Here is a 19,324-nt window from a genome sequence, read left to right as displayed (position 1 = left end):
TTGAGCCACCGTAGTTGCATACGCCATAGATAATTGATAAATAAAAAGTTATCGTATTTACCACATAAACGCTTTATGAGAGTCACTCTAAACATGTGTTGCTTCATAGTTCCAATGTAATACACTGTAATGCACTCACTACAAACCGTGGTTTGCCATTGTAAGAACAGTCAGGAAAACCAAAAGTACGTCTGCAAATGTCTGAGCATCGCCGAGTCTTTACTCTACTCTAATATAGTTTAAAAGTGAGTTTCTTCTTTCCAAAACTAGTCTCCCTGACACTTCTACTTAACATGGTCTCTTTGATAATTCACATGAATTAGCTGAAGTCCATACTACGTCATTAGCACTCACTGTAGGTCAGGAGGAAACAAATAAAAACAATAAAAATATACATACATTTCCTCTGCTTCTGATGAGATGGCAAATGTGATTGCTTTGCGATTTTCAAGTGTTTCCTGAAAACTACATAAATTAAGATTTTACATCATAAATAATATGGATGTAACTACAGATTGTGAGTGACTAAATTTCCCTTAAAAGTGCATTTAGGAGGTTTCTGCTCTTTATGGATTTTTTCCAGCCAATGTAACTGAGGTGCCAGAAAATTGTTTTTTTTTTCCCCCTCAAAGAACGAAGACCAGCAAAAACCTTGTTCCATATTTATTTAAAAAACTCAGCTTACATCCTCATAAAACGTCATCTAATATACAGTACCGTTAGGATGTCAGCAGTATGGTCACACAGAATGTTACAACACCAAGACCAAAGGATTTTCAACTGTACACAACTGACACCGTGCACTGGATGTGGAAAATACTTTTACCCATGATTCCATCCCATCAACAACAGAAAAGAAATTCTTCAACAAACATGTAAGGCATTTACACTGGATTCAAAGTGAAATGTTTCTCAGTTTCTCTTCCAAACAAACAGGAAAATGACGCATCACGTACAGTAGGTACAGTAGTAGAAGATGATAAATCTTCGGTTAGAGTACAAGTAATTGCAGGTCCAAAACTTTCAAAAAGTTTTCATATTTGGGTTGCATCTCTGTGGTGCGGTCAAAGAAGCGACCACTTAAAACACTTTTCTTGTGTATCTAAGGTCATATGACTCTTTGACTCCATAATGATTTACTACCCCCACCCCACCACCTCCCAAGTCTTTTGTACACTTGCAGCTTGATGCTCAATTTCAAATAAATAGTGTAATATTTCATATTTTTACAGAATAAAGTAGATTGACAGGTACACAAACCGTAACGGCACAGTCTTTCAGCACGACAGCCCGGCCCTGGAGCAGTAAAAGACGGGATGAAATGGGCAATGTGTGGGGGGGGGGGGCGGAGTATGCACACTGTTGGCCCAAACTGGCAGGAGGGCAAAGATAATGAGAATGGCTACATATCCATGCGTGTCCATTTCAGGGGTAGTCATGATGTGTGCTTTCTGAAAAGTGTTACTTCAACACGAGCAAAAAACAAAAGAACATGGTAATCGCAATCGATCTCAGTTCTACTGATGAAGAAGCCCACTTTGGCCCATTAGAGTTCTCGAGCTTGGTGGCTCAACCCCAAGGAAAGTTTTTCTGTTCTCTTCCTCACCCCAGTCTACGAAGGCAAGCTCCGCAGACAGGACCCCACACACCCCAATTCCAGAGTAACCGAAATCGTGCAGGGGGGCCCAGACACCAGCCCTCTATGATGCTTTGAGTCAGTCTTCACTCAGCGGTGCAAGGCCGCCATCACGATGATGACCGCCGTCGCGGTGATGGCCGCCGTCGCGGTGATGACCGCGGTCGCGGTGATGGAGATGGCAGTGCTCTTCTCTCTCACACTCCAGTCCTCCCACCTCTCCTCTCACCAACACAACTCCAGGGAATGGGAATGTTGGGCGGGATACCACCCAGAATGCCGAGTGGAAGGACACGGGTCATGCTATGTACAACTTGGTCCTCAGGCAGTAAACGAGTCACATGACCCACTCTCCTCCGTGGGGGGATTTAGGGGTGGGTTTATAGCAGGCAGTTCACAGAATAGGGAAAGACTGGTCAGGGACAGGGATGCAGTGACAGGTGTGTGCAGGTATCTCGTGTGCGTACAGTATGGGGGGGGGGCAGAACAGCACCTCCTTCTCCTCATCCTCCCTCTTTGGGATCATGCACCGTATACACATAACCAGGGCCCATTAAGCCAATGGTGCCAGCAGGACGGGGTGCCATCTGGTTTCGGATAGTTCGGTTGGGTGGTTTGATTCCACATACATTCAAACAAAGGCAGCTTTGACTTGGAGTACAGAGTGGGCCCTCATACACATGTACACACACACACACACACACACACACACACACAGGTACATGAAAATGTGTGCACACACACAGGGAAAGCACAGAGCTGGATTACCTGAACTTCACCCCAAACAGAATAAGTATAAGGACGACAATAGTAACAAAAAGGATTAAAATGACCAGCATCTTGCGGTTCTTCTTCTGGTACTGTTCCGCCTGCAAAAGACACCAAAGAAAGCCGACACACATGACAAAGCTGCAGGTTAGGGATGTCACAGGTAAGGCTCACTAAACTACCTGCTGCAGGTTAGGGATGTCACAGGTAAGGATGTCACAGGTAAGGCTCACTAAACTACCTGCTGCAGATTAGGGATGTCACAGGTAAGGATGTCACAGGTAAGGCTCACTAAACTACCTGCTGCAGATTAGGGATGTCACAGGTATAGGGATGTCACAGGTAAGGCTCACTAAACTACCTGCTGCAGGTATAGGGATGTCACAGGTATAGGGATGTCACAGGTAAGGCTCACTAAACTATCTGCTGCAGATTAGGGATGTCACAGGTATAGGGATGTCACAGGTAAGGCTCACTAAACTACCTGCTGCAGGTTAGGGATGTCACAGGTAAGGATGTCACAGGTAAGGCTCACTAAACTACCTGCTGCAGATTAGGGATGTCACAGGTATAGGGATGTCACAGGTAAGGCTCACTAAACTACCTGCTGCAGGTATAGGGATGTCACAGGTAAGGCTCCCTAGGCTCTCTCTGACCCAGGGGGTTTCCTCTTTCAGTGCTGCCCCAGCCCTTTACAGGGGATCTCAGTAATCGTGTTCTCTAAAGCAATGGTTCTCAGACTCGGTTCTGGAGGACTACTGTGTACGCTGGTTTTCATTCCAACCTCAACTGCAGTCCCAGAATTTTAACAAGCTGTAAAGTTTTCTTAATTAGGTTCTTTTCATGTTTTGGAGCTGGGGTACCAGGTCTTGTCCAGAAAGGGCCAGTGTACACACACCTGATTCTACTAATCAACCACTAGAGTCTTTGCTTTGCTAAGCACTTTGATTAGTACAATCATAATACAAGGGCATTGTATTAATGCATATTTTAAACAAGGTTTTGTTAGTATACTTCACCGTTCACTAAGAGGTAACGTCTAAACTTAGCTAAACTGTTGCATAGCAACGGTAATCACAGTGCTATCGCTCATTGAGTTAACTGAAAATGGACAGATTTCCTCTAATGATGAAAATTATCTGAAATTTAAAAAACCATCAAAGTAAGGGAATACAAAGACAGCTACCTTGAATTTGGTTTAACTGAATATGAGGATGGATCTGAATTTGCAATACAATGCAATACTTATTGCAATGCTACAATACAGACTGCCTGTAGGTTCAGAGTGTATTGTAGCCTACCACCTGAGTCTGTAGTTGTTGTTAGGCTTAATTGGTCATTTATTTAGTTCTACTGAATGACTGGCCGTATGACTATTTGATTGTTTAATGCTAGTTCTAAAGATGATCAAATGTTCTCAAATGCTATTGATGGACTAATTGTTATTTATCTGTTATTTATATTCTGTACATGCAATTCAATGCTGGAATACATTTTTAAATACATTTCTCTTAATTTGTGTTTGTCTTTGCACATAGCCTACACAGGAGTGTGAGAAATAGGCCTAATATGAAATCATTTGTTCAATACGTATGTGAGGGGGTCCTTGAAAGATTTTGTCCCATAAAAGGGGTCCTTGGTGATAAAAAAGTTTGAGAACCCCTGCTCTAGAGAATTGGCCTCCAGCCACTATTTTTTTCTGTTTTCTAGATTCAAATGCTTAATTTCCAATGTTAAAAACGAAATACAACTGTACATGAATACAATTAATACTTGTCAATCACTGAATTTTACCATTTAAAGTCAACTTTGCAACCTAACACAAGACGTTTCCAGTCTAAAATGAGAACCATCACTGATATGTTGATAAAAACAGCTGTGGGCCAGGCATTTCATAAATAAAGTGAAAATGACTTGGGGAACCCATCCCCCAGCCCCTGATCAGGCCTTACCTTCTGTAACTGTTTTAGGCCCTCGTCTGTTTTCACACAGGCCTGCTCCACATTGAAGTCAATTCTGTCCAGTACTGTGCCCTGTCAGCGAGCAGGCAAACGGCAGGTCAGAACCACAAGCTCCAAGCTCAGTTAAACACAAGTCAGGTTAAATGGGCTGTTCATGCAGATCCACCGATCCTCGTAATCTCTGGATCGGCCGACAGATTCACACGGGGAGGGGGAGGGGCTTCACATCCAGCTGACTGAAACAGGCGAATGTGCACAGACGCAGTGCAGATCCAGTCCAGCTGATCGCCTTCGCACGGCAGCTGCGTTTTAACCCAGGAGCGCAGCCTGCCTGGTTACGCTTGCATAGTCAGCACAGTGAACAGGATAATTTTACTTATCTTGAGCTGAACTGATAAGATGCTACTGGGGCGTGTCTGTGCAATGCTGTGCTGGCCTACCGGTCACCTCACCTGCATGCTAATAAAAGCGAAACCTTCTAGTTCCATGGTGATGTCTACATCACCTAATGTCAAACTATACTATTCAGTAAAGCAGCTAGCGCTGTAGCATATTTTAATGGAATGCTAACGGAACGTTCACCACTCAAGACAAACCTGTTTGCCTTCAATGTTAAATATGCAACGTTGGTGTGCAAGATCAAGTCTGTCCAGTACGTTAAAGGTTTTAGGGTAATTGTTACGTCCCCTGCCTCTGCTTGCCTGGGTAGTGCAGGTGGAGGTAGTTGCGTAATTACTTAATTGCCTGATTGCTTCCACCTGCCTGTGGCCCAATATAAAGCCCAGTAGTATGAGGCAGGGGGGAGTTAGAGTTTGATTTTGGGGTTTGTGATTTGTGTGGAGAGCTTTTGTTTTGTGAACTTTGTGTGTTTTTGTTTGTTATTTAGATTAATAAATGTCTGGGTTTGTTTTTAGATCATCATAGTTTCCATCAGTCCTGCAGTTCACCTGCAGTTTCTTTCTATGTTATTCAATAGATAAAATGTCAAATGTCAGCTTCCACAATTGATTTTGTGCAAATGAAGACTTATTCCTTGTTGGAACCTAGTAGTGACTACTCCATGTACCTATATCCACCATTATCACCATGAATGTTACCATAATCATCACTGCTATTATTATTTTCTGTAATTCCCACTTCACAAATGTATTTTCTGAACTATATTGTTATGATGGACATATCGGCACACGCCCATGCACCAGAGACACACCTACCTGTTCCACCACCATTCCCGCCAGGTCCCGGAAGATCTCGTTGAGGTCAGAGATGGACTGAACGATCTGTCGGATCTCCCTCTCCCGCTCCTCCACCATGACCGTGTTCTGTTCAACCAACACCAGCTGGTCATCTGTGAACCCCTTTGGGCGCAAGACGGAGGAAAGGGTAGGAAGGGTCATTCCGTTTGAAAACCAACTTAATGTTCCACAGTTTTAGACCTGCTTAACAATTCAACACATATTTCCTCTTCCAGTGGTGCTAAAAAAAAGTTTTGTATTAAATATCTGTGGATGTATGGTCCATTTAAGATACTATCTCCATTAGCTATTGGGTGGCTCATCCTGTTAAGGCATTATTCTAATTCATGGACGGACCCCAGTGACCCAACAAGTCGGGTACTTAATCCAGACTGCGGATTAAGTGCCAACTGGGTCCAGCAGCTCCACAGGATGATTCATAATATGCCCTAGCACCCAAGGGACAGATTCACTTAGCTGGGATGACTTCTGGTTTGTTTTGGAAATCTTTAATTGGTCAAAAGTAAAGTTTTAAGACTGAGATTCTGTTCATTTAGAAAATGGCCCACCAAAATTACAGTTTGATATTTTACAGTTCTCCATAGGTTCAGTATATTTATACTCTGAACTCTTTGCACCGCTGATACTTCTAGGATACTGCACCACACAGAGGCGTATGCTCACCCGGTCATACAGTGCTATGTTCACCCTGTCATAAAGTGCTATGTTCACCTGGTCACACAGTGCTATACTCACCCGTCATACAGTACTATGCTCACCCTGTCATACAGTGCTATACTCACCTGGTCATACAGTGCTATGTTCACCCGGTCATACAGTGCTATACTCACCCGTCATACAGTGCTATGTTCACCCGGTCATACAGTACTATGCTCACCCTGTCATACAGTGCTATACTCACCCTGTCATACAGTGCTATGTTCACCCGGTCATACAGTACTATGCTCACCCTGTCATACAGTGCTATACTCACCCGGTCATACAGTGCTATACTCACTCTGTCACACAGTGCTATGTTCACCCAGCCACACAGTTCTATGCTTACCCTGTCATACAGTGCTATGTTCACCCAGTCATACAGTGCTATACTCACCCTGTCATACAGTGCTTCACCCTGTCATACAGTGTTATGCTCACCCGGTCATACAGTACTATGCTCACCTGGTCATACAGTGCTATGTTCACCCGGTCATACAGTGCTATGCTCACCCGGTCATACAGTGTTATGCTCACCCGGTCCTACAGTGCTATACTCACCCTGTCATACAGTGCTATACTCACCCTGTCATACAGTGCTATGTTCACCCAGTCACACAGTTCTATACTCACCCAGTCATACAGTGCTATACTCACCCTGTCATATAGTGCTATGTCAGCTTGTACTCACCCGGTCATACAGTGCTATACTCACTCGGTCATACAGTGCTATACTCACCCGGTCATACAGTGCTGTCAGCTTGTACTCACCCGGTCATACAGTGCTATACTCACCCGGTCATACAGTGCTATGTCTTCGTCCTCCTCCATAAGAGGGCCAGACGTGTCAAAAAAGTGCTTGGATCTCTCCTCCCGATTCTTCATACCTGCAGTAGGGCAGAGGAACAGAGCTTTCAAGAGAGACACCAAAATAAAGCGACAACAAACCCAACGGAGGGAGGAAAGGAGGCAGAGTTGGCGGGTCGGCGTGGTGGGGGGTTCGGTGTGGCGGGGCAGTAGGTCAGCGGGGTGGGGGGGGGGGGGGGCGTTGCAGCGGGTCAGCAGGCAGTGGGTCAGCGGGCAGCAGGTCAGCGGGGTGGGGGGGGGGGCGGTTGCAGCGGGTCAGCGGGTCAGCGGGGTGGGTGGGGGGATGCAGCGGGTCAGTGGGCAGTGGGTCAGTGGGCAGTGGGTCGGCGGGCAGTGGGTCAGCGGGGCCTCTCACGTTTCAGGTAGCCGGACTGCGTGTGGCGGAAGCTGATGGACAGGTCCTGCAGGCTTTGGGCCAGGGAGGACACCACGTTCCTCAGCAGGCGGTCCTCCTGCTGCGTGCAGTGGCCACACCGCGCCTGCAGGCTGGTCACCGAGCGCTGGCAGCGATGGAACATCTGCGGGGGGAGGGGCACAGGCCTGACTGACAGGTGGGACTGCCACAGCAGCTTAAAAACCACGGCACCCTTCCAGAACTTTCTGTAGAATTACAGGATTCCATCCGCAAGTAGCACAGACTGAGGATATCAAACCTTAGAACTAGGATATCAAGCTCAAGTTCTGACTGGCAGCTGGCTTTGAGTTTCAGCACTTAGCCCAAGCACATGACAGGTTTGCTAAAGACATGCCTTATTTCCAAGGTCTAAACTGCCAACTGAAAGGAAATCACAGAGAAAGATACTGTGCACACAGTGTAGCCATTCAGGACTGAAGTTTGAGATCCAAGATTTAGTCCCATTGTCACAGCATTGTTATTGAAACTATCTTATTCAGTATGTTAAAAAAATAATAATAATTTCAGGTGTTTCAGCTGTCAAATAGTATAATATATAAATAATTTTTTAAAAAGGGCATTCCCAAGTTAATAGCCAAATTGCAACCAAAATGGAACATGAGAACCTGTAATTCAAACCTCTGTGTGCTTTGTAAAGACACTGAGGCGTGTTGAGCACCAAACAGGGCCTTGATGAAAACGGTGGGAACAATAGAACATTTTATGTGTGTGAATACTTATTTTCCTTTGGGCTAAACAAAAAACAAAAGAAAAAACTCTTGTTAAGTGTGGCTCTGGAAATTATAGAACGCAGACCTTTATTTTATCCTGGTTGAAGCCAGTGTCCATGGCACACGATACTTGCCTGCATAGGACACAAGCTCACAAGACCAGCAAAAATGGTTGAATGCACTGCTCAACTGAAACTTAAGCAATCACTTCTATATTGGTGTGATGATCTCTATGGTGGTATAGACATGGTGCCATGTCTCCTATACCGGTATTATCGCCTGCGTGGTGATTTCTATGGTGGTACATGGTTTGAATGGTGGTGTGTGATATTTATGGCACTGCGTCCCCTGTACCTGTGTGAACTCCTGCGTGGTGATCTCTATGGTACCGTGTCCCCTGTACCTGTGTGAACTCCTGCGTGGTGATCTCTATGGTACCGTGTCCCCTGTACCTGTGTGAACTCCTGCGTGGTGATCTCTATGGTACCGTGTCCCCTGTACCTGTGTGATCTCCTGCATGGTGATCTCTATGGTACCGTGTCCCCTGTACCTGTGTGAACTCCTGTGTGGTGATCTCTATGGTACCGTGTCCCCTGTACCTGTGTGATCTCCTGCATGGTGATCTCTATGGCACCATGTCCCCTGTACCTGTGTGATCTCCTGCGCGGTGATCTCTATGGTACCGTGTCCTCTTTACCTGTGTGATCTCCTGCGTGGTGATCTCTATGGTACCACGTTCTCTTTACCTGTGTGATCTCCTGTGTGGTGATCTCTATAGCATGCTCCTCCTCACTGCTGTCATCCAGTGTGGGTCGGTTCATGTGCTTATCATGCAGGCTGGCCAGCTCCTTCATCTTCTGCCGGATCCGCGTGATCTCGTACTGAATCTGCAGGTACACATGGCACACCGTCAGGCCCCCGTGGCCTGGAGACGCAAGCTGTCCCGCTGCAGCGACAGCCATCTTCCAAAGACCTCAACACTTCTGACAGAGAGCACTGCATCTTCCAAAGACCTCAACACTTTGGCTAGAGAGCACTGCATCTTCCAAAGATCTCAACACGTCTGCTAGAGAGCACTGCATCTTCCAAAAGATCTCGACACTTCTGCTAGAGAGCACTGCATCTTCCAAAGACCTCAACACTTCAGCTAGAGAGCACTGCATCTTCCAAAGACCTCAACACTTCTGACAGAGAGCACTGCATCTTCCAAAGACCTCAACACTTCGGCTAGAGAGCACTGCATCTTCCAAAAATCTCAACACGTCTGCTAGAGAGCACTGCATCTTCCAAAAGATCTCGACACTTCTGCTAGAGAGCACTGCATCTTCCAAAGACCTCAACACTTCAGCTAGAGAGCACTGCATCTTCCAAAGACCTCAACACTTCTGACAGAGAGCACTGCATCTTCCAAAGACCTCAACACTTCGGCTAGAGAGCACTGCATCTTCCAAAGACCTCAACACTTCGGCTAGAGAGCACTGCATCTTCCAAAGACCTCAACACTTCGGCTAGAGAGCACTGCATCTTCCAAAGACCTCAACACTTCGGCTAGAGAGCACTGCATCTTCCAAAAGATCTCGACACTTCTGCTAGAGGGTACAGCATCTTCCAAAAAACCCCAACACGTCTGCTAGAGAGCACTGCATCTTCCAAAAGATCTCGACACTTCTGCTAGAGAGCACTGCATCTTCCAAAGACCTCAACACTTCAGCTAGAGAGCACTGCATCTTACAAAGACCTCAACACTTCTGACAGAGAGCACTGCATCTTCCAAAGACCTCAACACTTCTGACAGAGAGCACTGCATCTTCCAAAGACCTCAACACTTCTGACAGAGAGCACTGCATCTTCCAAAGACCTCAACACTTCTGACAGAGAGCACTGCATCTTCCAAAGACCTCAACACTTCGGCTAGAGAGCACTGCATCTTCCAAAGACCTCAACACTTCGGCTAGAGAGCACTGCATCTTCCAAAAGATCTCGACACTTCTGCTAGAGGGTACAGCATCTTCCAAAAAACCCCAACACTTCTGCTAGAGCGCACTGCATCTTCCAAAAGACCTCAGCACTTCTGCCATTATTATGTATTATTATAATTGAAGAGTTAAATTAAAGAGTAATTCAATCTGGCTATTTCTTTAAGGACCAGCGAGTGTATATTTAGACCGCCACATATTCCCACAGTTCCTCAGGCCTCTGCTAACCGCTCAAACCCGCCTAGACCACCATGCAGTCCCACAGCCCATCCACCCCATCCACCCACTAGGGCGGCAGCCCTCACCCCATCCACCCCATCCACCCACTAGGGCGGCAGCCCTCACCCCATCCACCCACTAGGGCGGCAGCCCTCACCCCATCCACCCACTAGGGCGGCAGCCCTCACCCCATCCACCCCATCCACCCACTAGGGCGGCAGCCCTCACCCCATCCACCCACTAGGGCGGCAGCCCTCACCTCATTCACCCCATCCACCCACTTGGGCGGCAGCCCTCACCCCATCCACCCACTAGGGCGGCAGCCCTCACCTCATTCACCCCATCCACCCACTTGGGCGGCAGCCGTTTGGTGACTCCAATCGCAGCCTCAGGATCCAGACTGATCCCAGATACCAGGGCCATCCGGTCATCGGCCAGCTGGAGGGGAGGGAACAGGGGACAGAGGGAACAGGAGAGATCAGGAGAGAGGGGGAACAGGAGAGAGATCAAGAGAGAGAGGGAACATGAGAGAGATCAGGAGAGAGAGGGAACAGGAGAGAAAAGAGAGAGAGGGAGGGAACAGGAAAGAGAGGGAACAGGAAAGAAGGGGAATGGGAGAGGGAGGGAACAGGGAGAGAGGGAACAGAAAGCATGAGAATAGGAGAAAAGAGAGAAAGAGAGGAAACAAAGAGGAAAAAGAGGGAATGGGAGAGGGAGGGAATAGGAAAGAGAGGAAACAGAGAGAGGAAGGGAACATGAGGAAACAGAGAGAGGGAACAGGAGAAAGATGGAACAGAGAAAGAGGGAACAGAGAGAGAGAGAACAGGAGAGGCAACAGAGAGAGAGAGAACAGGAGAGAGAGGAAACAGAGAGAGAGGGAACAGAGAGAGGGAACAGGATAGAGATAACAGAGAGCGGGGTCAGGATAACCAGAGCCAGCAGAAACCTGATACAACATTATTACCTGAAATATTTAACCCTTTAGACACCAGTATTTTTCCCTTCAGATTACAGATACTTTAAAACATCAATTTCCTCAAACTCTGAACAAAATTATTTTTTTCATTCTCTTACACAGAAAATTGTCAAAGCCTTACCTTTAAAGAATCATTGGTCTCAACCTGCTTTCCTTTGTGTTGACTGGTTAAAAAACATGCCAACTGACTGAATAATGCATGAGTAAGTAACCCCAACCCTTTGGACATGAAAAACTTTCCAGCACAGCAGAGCTGAGTGCAGCACACAGTAAAAGCCAGAATCAGAAGCAGTTAAACTGCAGAATCAGAGCAGATTAGACAAATGGATCTTTATGCCATCAGTGTTCCTTAATTTCAGGCACCAGAGTGTTTCTAGAGTTACAATCAACGTCACCCTTAGGGTGCAATGAGGAGGTGGATATAAGGGCATTATTGGTACCTAGAGAATGTGTTTATTACTGTGTACAGGACATCGTTAGCTAAGAAAACGAATGCATTTTGTACTTATCATGGACATATGTCATACATGTATGCAGTTCCTTTTTGAGATACAGTGGAACCCCATTAGAATGCAATAGTTGAGCTCTTAAGTGGTGTTGTGTTATAACGGGTTAATTAAAAAAGATGTGCCCCATGCTAAACCTGCCACAAAAACTTAATACCGGTCTTGTGCTGGATTGTGCCTGCACAGGCCCCTGGTACAGTGCTGTATCCAGTGAATCACCGGGATCACCCAGTGCTGTATCCAATGAATCACCTGAATCACCCAGTGCTGTATCCAGTGAATCACCTGAATCACCCAGTGCTGTATCCAGTGAATCACCTGAATCACCCAGTGCTGTATCCAGTGAATCACCTGAATCAGTCAGTGCTGTATCCAGTGAATCACCTGAATCACCCAGGACTGTATCCAGTGAATCACTTGAATCACCAAGTGCTGTATCCAGTGATTCACTGGAATCACCCAGTACTGTATCCAGTGAATCACCAAGTGCTGTATCCAGTGAATCACCTGAGTCACCTAGGGCTGTATCTAGTGAATCACCTGAATACCCAGTGCTGTATCCAGTGAATCACATTAATCACCCAGCACTGTATCTAGTGAATCACCTGCTGATTCACTCTCATCTTTTTCCACTGTAATCCAGCTTCTTCTATTGAAGAAGGTGGTTCTCCAAGTTTCTCTGCTTCTGTTTTCTAACAATGAAGGGTGGACTCACTTCCCAAATCAGCTGTGTTTATTGTGTTCCCTTTTTTAGCTAATCTGGTGAATACAGATACTCTTTATTTTTGGCTGGACCGCAACAGCGGGGCCAGCCCTACAAACGCGAATGTCTGTGAGTGACTGACTGACTGACTGAGTTATGAAGTTACACCATTGGTCGGCAGGATCACGTGTGTTAGGTCCAGCCATATATTAGGTTTTAACCTGGTCTTGTTACATTAAAAGTTTCTTAATATTCTATAGGATATTCAGCTTTTGCTTCTATTATCAAGAGAACTTTAAGAACAGTTAAATATCAAATATTTCACTGAAACTCAAGGGGACTTTTCAAATTCACTGTACCTGGTTGATGGTGTACCTGTGGAGAGTGAGAATGGTACTGAAACTAAATATTAGTATAGAGGGATTAGGACTGAGCCCATATGACACTGACTTACCTGCATGAGCTTACTTTTTCAGGGAACAAAGATGATGCTCTTACTCAGGAGTGTAAAACTCCAGTCCTGGAGGGCCACAGTGTCTGCTGGTATTTGTGGTTTTTCAATGATCAGCCAATAAAAGCCTTGAGAACAAGGTGTGTGGACTCTTTTGGTAAGCAATGACTTAATCACTTGTGCTGAAACATACCCAAAGCCAGCAGACCCTGTGGTCCTCCAGGACTGGAGTTAAACCTGCAGCCACTGTGGCCCTCCAGAACTGGAGTTAAACCCACAGAAACAGCGCCCCCTCCAGGACTGGAGTTCTCCAGGACTAGTACAGCTTGGAAACAACCTGTAGATGTACATGTTGCACTCTTTCTTTCCCCCTTATTCGTCTCAGCTGTCATCAGTATCACTACAATCAATCAAACTGTATTGATCTGAGCTTTAATCTCCTCTGCAAAGGTGAACCCCCACAGACAGACACAGTCATCGTTCAAAGTCCAGAGATTAATCTCACTGCGGTCTGCGTGTTGCGGTCTGCGTGTCACATCTGTGGATCCTGAGGCGTAGAACTTGCAACTTAGGGAGCAATGCTGCGACAGTGCTACGCCTGTATTCATGTTATAATGGGGCAGGTTATAACAGGGTTCCACGGTATGCATTTTATTAGTGTCTCAGAGGGCAATGAATGTTTCGCATGATGAAAATGATTAGCCTAAATAATAGACATGACTTGTGTTTCAAAGTCTTTACAGTTTATTTCTTTTGCACACGGTTTTAATATTAGTGTTGAATAATTTTGTTAATATTTTCATGTTGTCCACCACCTGTTGTCTTAGATTAACTGCATGATTACCAATAAAAAAAGTAAACAGAAGCAGGTTGAGAGCAATGATCAGTAGAACTGTGAGGTTCCTGCCTCCTATCTTTCAACAGCTACCACATTCATTTGTGGTTACACTGCAAATCCCAGGCCATGCTCCAGGAAGTAAACACCAAAGTGGGCTCATTTCTAATATACCAAGAATTCATAATATTTATTTATTTCAATTCACATTTCAATGTTAATTTAGCCCCGTGTAAGAACCGCGCTGAAGCCAGACAAGGTTCTCTCTGGAAAAGCAATTTGACTGTACCTCATCCAGCTCCTAATTTGATTGGAAGATCCCAGCCCAGTCACGTCCAAGGAGGAGGGGAAGGAGGGGAAGAGAGAGAGAGAGAAGCGAGAGGGACAGGAGTGAGAGCAAATGAGCCCTGAAGTGATTGGATACACAGCAACACACACACAGCACTGCATACGGTCCCATAGAGAGCATCTAAAACACACTGCATACACTCCCATAGAGACCATCTAAAACACACTGCATACGCTCCCATAGACACCATCTAAAGCACATTGCATACGATCTCATAGAGACCAGTTAAAACACACTGCATACGGTCCTATAGACTATCTAAAGCACACTGCATACGCTCCTACAGACCATCTATAACACACTGCATACACTCCCAGAGACACCATCTAAAACACACTGCATACGCTCCCATAGACCATCTAAAACACACTGCATACGCTCCCATAGACAGCATCTAAATCACACTGCATATGCACCTATAGACCATCTTAAACACACTGCATACACTCCTATAGACCATGTATAACACACTGCATACGCTCCTATAGACCATATATAACACACTGCATACGCTCCCAGAGACGTCTAAAACACACTCACACACTCTTATAGAGACCAGCTAAAAATACACTCTCACACTCTCATAGCAACCAGCTAAAACACACTACATACGCTCCCATAGAGACCAGCTAAAACACACTGCATACGCTCCCATAGAGACCAGCTAAAACACACTGCATACACTCCCATAGAGACCAGCTAAAACACACTCTCACACACTCTCATAGAGACCAGCTAAAACACACTGCACACACTCTCAAACAATCTCACAAATCAGATCACCCGAAAATAAACTGCACATGCTCAGTAATGATTGATAAGAAAGGATTCCATTGCATGGCAGTTCAGACATCACACTTTCCCACAACAGCAACCTGGGATCAGCAAACGTCTAAGAGAGGAAAAGTCTGAATGGCTGTATAAAATGATTAGAGATCAGCAGAGTCTAGAGACCACTCTGTATTTTGGCGCCATAATCCAAACACTTTTCCTGAGGAATATGCTTAAATGGGTCACTAATTTTGTCCAGAAAATCAATTCCAGAAATTAGAACAAGCTCATGAAGCAAATGTTAAAATGTGTTTTGTATACTTCACAAGCTTAGATAGATAATGTACTTCACATAGCACACACATGCTCAGAGATGTATTGTTTAGTCACATAAAAGAGATTGGATACTTTTAGGTGTACTGGTCACGTCAAAATGAAATAGCTACTTCAACCGTTTAGAAACCAGGAACATTACTGCAGATCGTTTATGACTTGAAAAGAGACTTTATACTTTTACCAATACTCCGGACAAACTTCTTTTCACTGCCATTTTGGTCAGAAAAACATTTTGTTGAAAAATTATTATTGAAAAAAGCCATCCGCAAGACCCAAGTCTACAAAGTTGTCTCGTCGGACTTCAAAAACTAAACAGAACTGCCGTGCAATGGGAGTGTGAATTAAAATACTAAATGAGCATGGTCCCCTTCTCACACATTCAGATATACCAATAATTTAACATTCATATAACCACTGGCATTTTTCAAGGTCGGCAAGAAAGCACAAACATGCAGAGCTGAGAGTAGAGAAATAAAAATCAACACAAAACTTCAGCTAAGGCCAAAATTAAGGACATGAACCGCTAAGCATAAAGGTAATAATCGGCCAATAGCTGCTCTTTGAGTCGAGAGGAAATTCCACCTCACAGAGGGGCTCTGCGGCACTGAACGAATGAAGCTGAATGCGCCTCCATTTCTCAGTTTAACGTTTTACTGCCAAGAGCACGGAGGACTGAATCTGTAAAACGGTGATGCGATGTTCACTGCTACACACAGGTGCGTCGACACTTACAAAATGTCTGAACCTGTTAGGAATGACCCTCGATTTTGATGCTTGAACTTGAACTTTTTTTTCTATGATAATTATGCGAACACGCAGCATACATCTTGAGACGCAAAGAAATGCGAGATTCAGAAATGTGCTGATGACATCGTGTAGGGAGCGGCCTTCAAGACAAAACAACATTCTTCAGCCTTTTATTCTGTACGAAGAAAAAAAACATCTTCAAAGGAGGAGACTGTATAGGAGTGGAAGAAAAGATAAAGCAGTCCAACCGAATATATTTTCAACTGTCTTTAACTTAGCTTCTAGGCTATATTCAAATACAGGCTTTGATTTTGACATATAGATTACTAGCATCCTTTTCCTATTTATGTTTGAAAGTTTGTAGGGGGGATGAAATTTGTTGTGACCGCACCAGTTATGGGCCGAAAAAAAATGTTTCCGGGCCTATCCGCGTGTAGTTGTTCAATGAATTAAATGTTAAGAAGATGCGCTCGGACATGACAAAAGGTGTCACAGTTGGTTTCGTTTCATAATTTTGACCTATAAAAAACCCTCCATTTTCATTCACAGTAGTTAATGTTCTTTGCTGTCAAATATTTCCCTTTAATTTGTCAATGATTATGTTATGAATAGAGAACAATGTTTACAGAAAATAATGCCACAAGGGTCGTAAACAATACTGCAACATTTATTATGCGCACTATCAATGGGTATTATTGTCTACTATTATCTGCAACTTCAAAAAAGACATTTATATGAATACAGGTGGTACATTATGCCCGATACTGACAGCTACGCATGTGAGCGAACTGTGTTGATGCACGTAAATGATCTCGCAGACTTCCTACTCCAGAGTTTGGTAACGGCTTAATCTACAATACACAAAAACATACATAGCAAATAACTTGATCCCACATAGTATATGAACTGGGCGGAAGTTGGCGTATATGTCCAATTTATATGTTCCTTATACCAATTCTAAGTGTGTGGCTGAGTTGCTCTGCGGAAATTCAGTGCTGTCAAGTACTCAATGTAAGAATATAAGAATGCAACATTCCCAGCAAACACAACAAAAACAGTAAAGACATGCAGGCAAAGCACAACGCCGTTAATAAAACACAAAACATGCGAACTACATGCAATAATGGGATTAGAATTTCATTTAAGGCAATAAAGAATAACTTCAAGTTGCGTTACACACATGTAGACTGTGCTGTGTAAAATGCATTAACGTTACACTTCATCATAATTAATAGTAAATGATAATACCCAAGAGTATTAACTAGCAAGCCGTGGACGCCAATACTATACGATAGTTACTCTCAGGGCCGCCGACACGGGGGAACACCGGGTCAGTTGTCCCGGGCCCTGGGTCAAGGGGGGGCGGGGCATTTAACCTTTAAATAATCTGCTGGAATAATCCGTGACATCTAAATCCATGGACAATTTAAAAGCATTAAAGTTGGGAATGATAGCATGTCTCAGTGTGTTGCTGTATTTCATCTTTTGCGCACGGGGGGGCTTTAGAGATCATCTTGTCCCGGGAACGAGCAAGACACACGGCGGGCCTGCAGGGTTACTCTGCAAATTACGCGAAGTACTATCGGTAGTGCGTGGCCTCGCCCGTGTCACACAACTATTCGTTTGGCTTTTGATGGGTAATATTGTATTCATGACCGTGATGTCGTAATGGGAATTCAGAGTTTTTTCATTTTTGCCAGCTGGCTAACAACGAACACAAACGCATCATATTTTCGTATTAGGAATCGATACATATATCAAGGGTAATGTGAACACCAATCAAACGTCACTGAGACAAGTGGGACAACCAGAAAAGAGTAACTAGCGTTAGTCTAGCTAACTTAGCTCGCTAGTTGACAGGCTAGACAGTACGTCTCATTAGGTGACTTGCCTGGTCGCTAAAAGGGCAATCTAGCTAGCGTCGGCTAGGTTCAACAAGCCGTCAAACGTTAGCTCACGTTAGCTAGTCTACGGCTTAGAAATGCATTACTCGCTAGCATTACGTTTGCTACGATAAGACACACGGCACACAGGTGCATTATTGTTAGCAAGTAAGCAAGCTAGCAGCAAGCTAGCTGTCACTAGCTAGCTGCGCACTTGTGCTTACTAGCTACTAACTAGTAATGCTAGCTTACTAACGGCTGAATTATCTACGAGGCTAGCTAGCTGAAAATAAAACACACACGCACTCACACACAACAAATGTCAAAACAATCCAGACGATTAACGTTAGACTCACCGCAGCATTGCTACGTGTACTCAGAGCACGACGGGGGTCGTTTGTACTCACTTGCTCAGCCAAAATCTGCCGGTTTTGGATTGCATTGTTCCGCATTAATAAGAAGGCATCGGTCAGGCGCCTAGTTGCCATGACTGCCTCTCACAAGAGGGGTTTAACTTGCTAACGCTGCTACTGTATCAAATAACAGCACCTACTGTGTCTAGCTTCCTAGGAAGAAAGCTTAGATATCAATGCAGACAGTAACGTTAACACACGAAAGGAAGAACCCCTCTCCCCTCTCCTTCCAAATGCGGCAAGTTAAGGTCACTGCGTATTTTTCTCGTTTCTATAAATACGCGCATACATAAAATGTCCAACAAATACCGGATGCCGTTTATATTTTCTGCTTAGATTTTGATCATTTATGGGGTCATTCTACGGCCTCTCCGCGACGCAGAAAAAGGTAAATAGACAGCCCCACCAGTCCACTTCCTCTGCCAGCAGAGACGGTGTTAACTCCGTGAAGCTGGCAACAATTGGAGACTTCCGGTTAGAGGATTTCAAACTAAAAGCTTGGTAATGCAAGTGCTATTTTGTCGTTTTTCTTCTTGTAACTAATACAGTTGGATATAATTACACATTATATACTTATACCTTTAATTATAAACCCACACCTTTAACATTACGCAGTAATTTCTGGAAAATCACGTTCCCAGCCCGTTGTTGCTGGTGTTCTACTGTAGCCCGCCCATGCATTTCTATACACTGTCAGTTCAGTACTGGCTCATTTGCATACCAGATTACTGCTAAAACTAAAAATTGTTACCAAATGAAATGGGATATACATTTACTCTACAGACCCATACCTATAACATTATGTAGTCATTTCTGTGAAATCATGTTCCCAGCAATTTTTGCTGGTGTT

At 44.6% G+C, this 19,324-nt stretch overlaps 1 protein-coding gene across 3 annotated transcripts; it reads right to left on the bottom strand.

The window, feature by feature from the left end:
• Positions 1 to 650: 650 nt before the first annotated feature.
• stx16 (syntaxin 16) lies at positions 651 to 18,931 on the bottom strand. 3 transcript variants are annotated; one of them, XM_064304170.1, is made up of 9 exons: positions 18,418 to 18,931; positions 14,265 to 14,276; positions 10,835 to 10,942; positions 9,056 to 9,196; positions 7,540 to 7,702; positions 7,113 to 7,204; positions 5,580 to 5,723; positions 4,357 to 4,437; positions 651 to 2,505 (listed from the first exon to the last, which is right to left on the bottom strand). In XM_064304170.1, exons 1-9 carry the CDS (start codon positions 18,547 to 18,549, stop codon positions 2,401 to 2,403), a joined length of 978 nt encoding a protein of 325 aa, XP_064160240.1. In that variant the 5' UTR covers positions 18,550 to 18,931; the 3' UTR covers positions 651 to 2,400. The 3 variants fall into 3 exon arrangements, with proteins under 3 accessions (XP_064160240.1, XP_064160238.1, XP_064160239.1); XM_064304168.1 differs by having other exon boundaries at positions 18,469 to 18,930; XM_064304169.1 differs by lacking the exon at positions 14,265 to 14,276 and having other exon boundaries at positions 18,469 to 18,930.
• Positions 18,932 to 19,324: the final 393 nt, after the last annotated feature.

Source organism: Anguilla rostrata, chromosome 13 (genome assembly GCF_018555375.3).
Source record: "Anguilla rostrata isolate EN2019 chromosome 13, ASM1855537v3, whole genome shotgun sequence".
Classification (NCBI taxonomy): Eukaryota; Metazoa; Chordata; class Actinopteri; order Anguilliformes; family Anguillidae; genus Anguilla; species Anguilla rostrata.
This window is presented reverse-complemented; position numbering and strand designations above follow the sequence as displayed.